Below are 5146 nucleotides of genomic sequence, written 5' to 3' on the forward strand. Positions count from 1 at the left end.
CTACTATATATGTACTGTATATATCAAAAATAAATTTGACTTTGCATCACAGTCTATCTAAATGCCCTGAAATTGGACTCTGTCTCTTAAGTACCTACTACCATTTCTGGCACTCCCACTTCAGCACATTTTCACAGCAATGCTTCTGGGGAAAAAAGTCACTGATGATGACGAAAAAAAGGATGCTCTGCGGGCGGGAGCTCGGCTGCAGGCTGAACTCCAGGGAGGAGCTTTGTGTAAATACGTGGTGTTTAGTATGAATAAGTGTATTTGGACATCTGAATGGCTACCACAGGAGATTCAAGGATTTCTCATACATGAATGAGACAAACAACACTCTGGACAAACAGTATTTTTGATGAGGGCAAAACATTATTTATATTTGTATAACACACCCCTCCCTTTAAATGAATAATAATAATAATAATAATAATAATAATAATAAAGTATTTTATTAGTTCCTTTATTTATTCTCTGCATTTTTACCCATCACACGTGTGGAGCAGAGGGCTGCCATAAGGTGCCCGGGGAGCAGCTGGAGGGTTAAGGGCCCACAGTGGGTCAAATAAGGGCAGGCACATCTCTAACCTCCACTCCTTCCTAAAAATCAGGCTGAAATAAATCTGATTCTGACACAAAAAAGGCCTTTTCTGATGCTATCTGACAAAGGCTCTAAAACTCACCATATCTTTCGTCTCAGAGTCCGAGGGGCTGGATTCTGAAGGAGACTTCTCTTTTTCACTTGGTTCTCCATAAAACAGGGATGTCAGGCTGCGAGGGAACACATGAAACACATGAAATAAATTTTAAAAACGAGGCCTCATTAGTACAGGAGAGCAGTAGAACGGTGCTGTGTTTCTGCCAGGAGGACATGAAATCTGTGCAGGAGAATCTGATGAAGGCAGGGGCTCTGACAGTTCAGCAGCATGTCAAATTAAGCAGCATAATTCAATTACTGTGGAGAGAGGAGCRCACAGATGCTGCCCTCGGTCAGGCAGAACTAATCCACGTCTGAGGGAAAAGGAGACGAGTTGTACGGACTCATATCACGACTCTAAAGATTTTCCAAACACTGAAACCATTTAAGCTTGACTGCATTTGATACGCCCACAGTTTACTGTGACACAATCTCCCTTTTCAATCAGCAGAGGGAGCTGCTGCATCAAGAGCACGGCTCCACGGGGATGACTCCATCTTTGAGCACAGAGTTGTAGCTCACAGGCTGGTGAGAACATCCCATTCTTTTCTGATTAAAACCTGGGAGAGAAGGACTCGCCTGTCGTTCTCCATCAGCAGCGCCAGGCGGCCGTAGTCCCACGCAGCCTTCCTCAGACACGAAAAGACGAGCAGCAAGAACTGGAACATAAACAAAACACAATCTCAGAGCATTTTACACAATCAGCCGCATAGCATATATTTACTTGGATTTTCTTTTTTTAACCTGTTTCTAAAACTCCCCAAAAACAGCTGAAGAAGAACTGATTTTAATTTTTTTTAAACACAGCAGCAAACAATAAGCCATCCCGTTTCTCCATACGTGGTTGTCTTGGAAACTATCAGAGACAGGTCAGCTTGCACATGTGAAGACACGCCGTGCAGTAATGTCAAACCGGAGAGAGGTCGAGTGTAAAAATAAATCTGAAAAGCTTTGGTTTGCCAACAAAACGGGTAGAGAGCTGAGGTACCCTGAGCCGAACAACCTCAGTGATCTGAATGCAAATGAGTGTAAAAAAAAGTGTTAATTTTAATGGCTGCGTTTCATCATTAGCTCGTATGAGCTGGTGACAGATGTGCTAATGAAAGAAAGCTCCTCGAAATGTTAAATGATTCATCTTTAAAGTGGTGAAGACACAGCTCGGGATGAGTAACATTTTGGCTCCTTGGTGTTTTCTTGGTATTATTTTTTTTAAGCGTGCCGGTGCTCTCCTGCAGCCCCATGCTGCTTTTTTTATTTATTCAGTGCGATGATGGGTTTCTGGTGGAGGCGTGCTGCCCTGGAGGGAAGCACGCTTTGACTCCCGCTCGTCATCAGGAGACGGTGGCTGAAAAAGCCCCTCCGCGTTGGCTTGACAACCCGGCCGTCCCGAAACGGGCCAATTAAAAAGATGGAGGTGGCAGGTCGAGAGTGACATGAGAGCGCAGATCAGGGCTGACGAGGCCTGACGGAGGAGAGGAGAGCGGCTGACAGCTGGAGGCAGAAGCCCGTTATTATCTGGAACGTGTCCACAGAAACAGAGCGATCTGTGTTTGTAAACACTGCGTCCTCAGAAGCACGTTCAACTTGACATTTGTGACATGAACATAATGTGTTTGCATTTTGTTTTTGGATTATAATTAGGGAACCAAGAACCCAAATCATAATGAGACGTTAAAAACCCCTCAAAGTTAATGTCTTAGTTTAAAGTGGGCATATTATGGGGGTCTTAGCACAAGTTAGGATCCATCTGTAGGCTATACAAAACATGTTCATTTGATTTAATTCACAAAATGAATCTCAAATAATGAAATTTCACTTTCAGTTCTTCCTGTTCTTCAGCTCTCTCCAGAACGTGCTGTATACAGAAGTTGCTATGGAAACCCCCTCCCCTATCCCCCCTATCCGTTTGTTTACTTTAGCTCCGCCCACCGACATGGTRTAAGTTTCCAAAGTGAAATTATTTTCACAAACTACAGCTTTCTTTGACAATTTTCTCAGAACATTGTCATCAAAGATAAAAAAAAATTAATCCAGGCATCTCTGTTCTCCATGGCTGCTGTAAAAACAGAACAACTATCGAAATACCATGTTTCCAGATACCTAAAAATACATGTAATTACAGCTAAAAAAACGGCTGGGTGCATTTTTTTGGTGTTTGGACTGCTTCTCTAAGCAGTAGAGACCCAAAAATAAGTTTAAAAACATGAAAAAAGTGAGTTTTGCATAACAGGCCCACTTTAAAATGTGAGCTTGGAGAAAGTCATTTAAATTCAAATTCTCAGCCTTCCCTGAGGGAACTCATAGCACCCGTCATCATTCATTCCAAATGTCCTGATGCATCTCAGTAATCCAGATAAAAAAATCAAAAAGAAAAAAATTGTATAGGTCTTCTGGACGGGTTCTTCTCTAATGAAACATTTCGTCTCTCCTCCAAGAGACTTCTTCAGTCTGAGAGTTTCAGGCAAAATTCAGGCTTTTAAGCCCAGCCTCCATGTGACTGATACTCACATCACATGGCTATCGTTGACACCTAATTAACACTTATTGTTAATCGGGGGTGGAGTGATACTGGCAATAGCCGTGCTGTAGGAGGGGAACAACTAAAAATGGAGGCCTCCACCTCTGTTTAATGATGGACGGTCTTTCTTCACAAAAATGGCTTCTTTTACTCCTCTCTCAAACCAACGTTCCTCTCTATCAAGAATGAGAACATCCTCATCTCTGAAAGAGTGACCGCTGGCCTGTGAATGAGTGAAAACTGCAGAGTTCTGGCCATTAGATGTAGCTCGTCTGTGTTGGGACATTCTTTTGAACAGTGATTGCTTTGTTTCCCCGATGTATAACTGGTCGCAGTCCTCCTGGCACTTAACAGCATATACAACATTGCTCTGTTTGTGCCGGGGCACCAGATCTTTGGGGTGAACCAGCCTTTGCCGTAATGTGTTTTGGGGTTTGAAAGCTACTGGGACATCATGTTTAGAAAATAAATGTCTCAGTTTCTCCGAAACACCCGCAACATACGGAATAACCACTGGTTTGGGTCTGGGTTTGGGGTCTTCATTTTCACCTGAAGGTTGCATGGAGTCCTGTCTGTGTTTCCTGTCTGCTTTCAGGAAAGCCCAGTCAGGATAACCACACTGCTCCAGGGCCTGTCGTGTGTGTGATTTCTCTTTCTGCCTGGCTCCTGGGTTTGTAGGGACACTGTCTGCTCTGTGGTACAGAGTCCTGATCACTCCTAACTTGTGTTCCAGTGGGTGGTGTTTTTTTTTTTTCATTCCAAACTTTTACACTTGATTTGAGTTACTGCTTTTTTGGTCAAACYCCACGCAGTATCTCAAATAATCTGTCAGTACTCAGAGTACGTGATGAGGGTGACTCTCAGCTACTACCACAACAAATTTTAGCACCATGTCTGGAAACAGACTCAGTTATAGGCCATGTTAGTGTTTGTTCAGGCTGAGTCTTTTACTTTGGCGTCAGGCGTAAAATATATAAATCATAAAAAACTAGTGGTGTCCTAGCCTGGCCATTGCCTTCCTACGCAGTTCTGCTTGTTCTAATCTCCCTTCTCTGCTCCGTCTGGGATTTCTCCCATAGACGARGATTTCTCAGGTAGAATTTCAACCGGGCCAATCAGCGAACAGGAGGAGGAGTCGTGAACGATGACATCAATTTTCTGCGCTGCTTTAGTTTTACTGCCTGTAGTTTAGCAATGGCAGCGGAGGAAGTGAACAAAGCCCATCAGTCTGTGTTGACAAGGCTTCCAGATTAAATTAAATTAGTCTCACWCAGCCTGCAGCACTCATTTACAGCCATCTTGTTCAGCTTGGTGCTTCTCTCTTCCCAGTAGGAGATGGTTGTTTACAGTGCACACAAYTTCTGGTTAGCTTCTTAGTCTAGCTTCCTTCGTGGTCGAGCTAGCGCACTACATAAGTCACGGCCAAATGTTAGTGATTGGATAAAATTAAWCCAAATTGTTTTAAACATCAGCAGTGTTCCCGCCKCCGGCAAGAAATCGTTTCTCAAAAGCCGAGAGTCCAGAYCCTCTATACGAAGCAAAGCGAAGAACATGGGGCTGGTTTTTACCAGGCTAGAGGTGTCCCGATACCRGTATTTTTCATATTTTTACAAGTACTCATAYTTGTACAAAATGTTCYGATACATAAAATACCAAGTTTGAAACTTCATTATATGTGTTACAGTTTACAAGTGAAAAGTTTATCAGTTCCATGTTTATACAAGCTGAAAGAAAATCTTATTTATTTATTTTAAAATGTTGCAACAGTATATATTATTTGATTTGATCCAGTCAGAGGGGCTGTAGGAGAGCCACTTTGTTCTAAATTAAAAAAAATCTGTTTTTAAAGCCACCATGTAATGTTGAAGTACTTGGTATTGGCGAGTATCCAAACTGAAGTACTTGTACTCTGAGAAAAACTGGTATCACCC

At 42.6% G+C, this 5146-nt stretch overlaps 1 protein-coding gene across 1 annotated transcript in view; it reads right to left on the reverse strand.

Annotated features, from left to right (window-relative positions):
• The window catches only part of tmem63c (transmembrane protein 63C), a gene marked incomplete at its 5' end in the record, with an annotated part of 29184 nt that overhangs the window by 21261 nt on the left and 2777 nt on the right, over positions 1-5146 (reverse strand). Inside the window, 2 exon segments of the mRNA XM_014013056.1 lie at positions 684-771; positions 1277-1356. Of these exon segments, the coding sequence (XP_013868510.1) occupies positions 684-771; positions 1277-1356 (168 nt within the window).

Source organism: Austrofundulus limnaeus, unplaced genomic scaffold, assembly GCF_001266775.1.
Source record: "Austrofundulus limnaeus strain Quisiro unplaced genomic scaffold, Austrofundulus_limnaeus-1.0 Scaffold2, whole genome shotgun sequence".
In the NCBI taxonomy this organism is placed as follows: domain Eukaryota; kingdom Metazoa; phylum Chordata; class Actinopteri; order Cyprinodontiformes; family Rivulidae; genus Austrofundulus; species Austrofundulus limnaeus.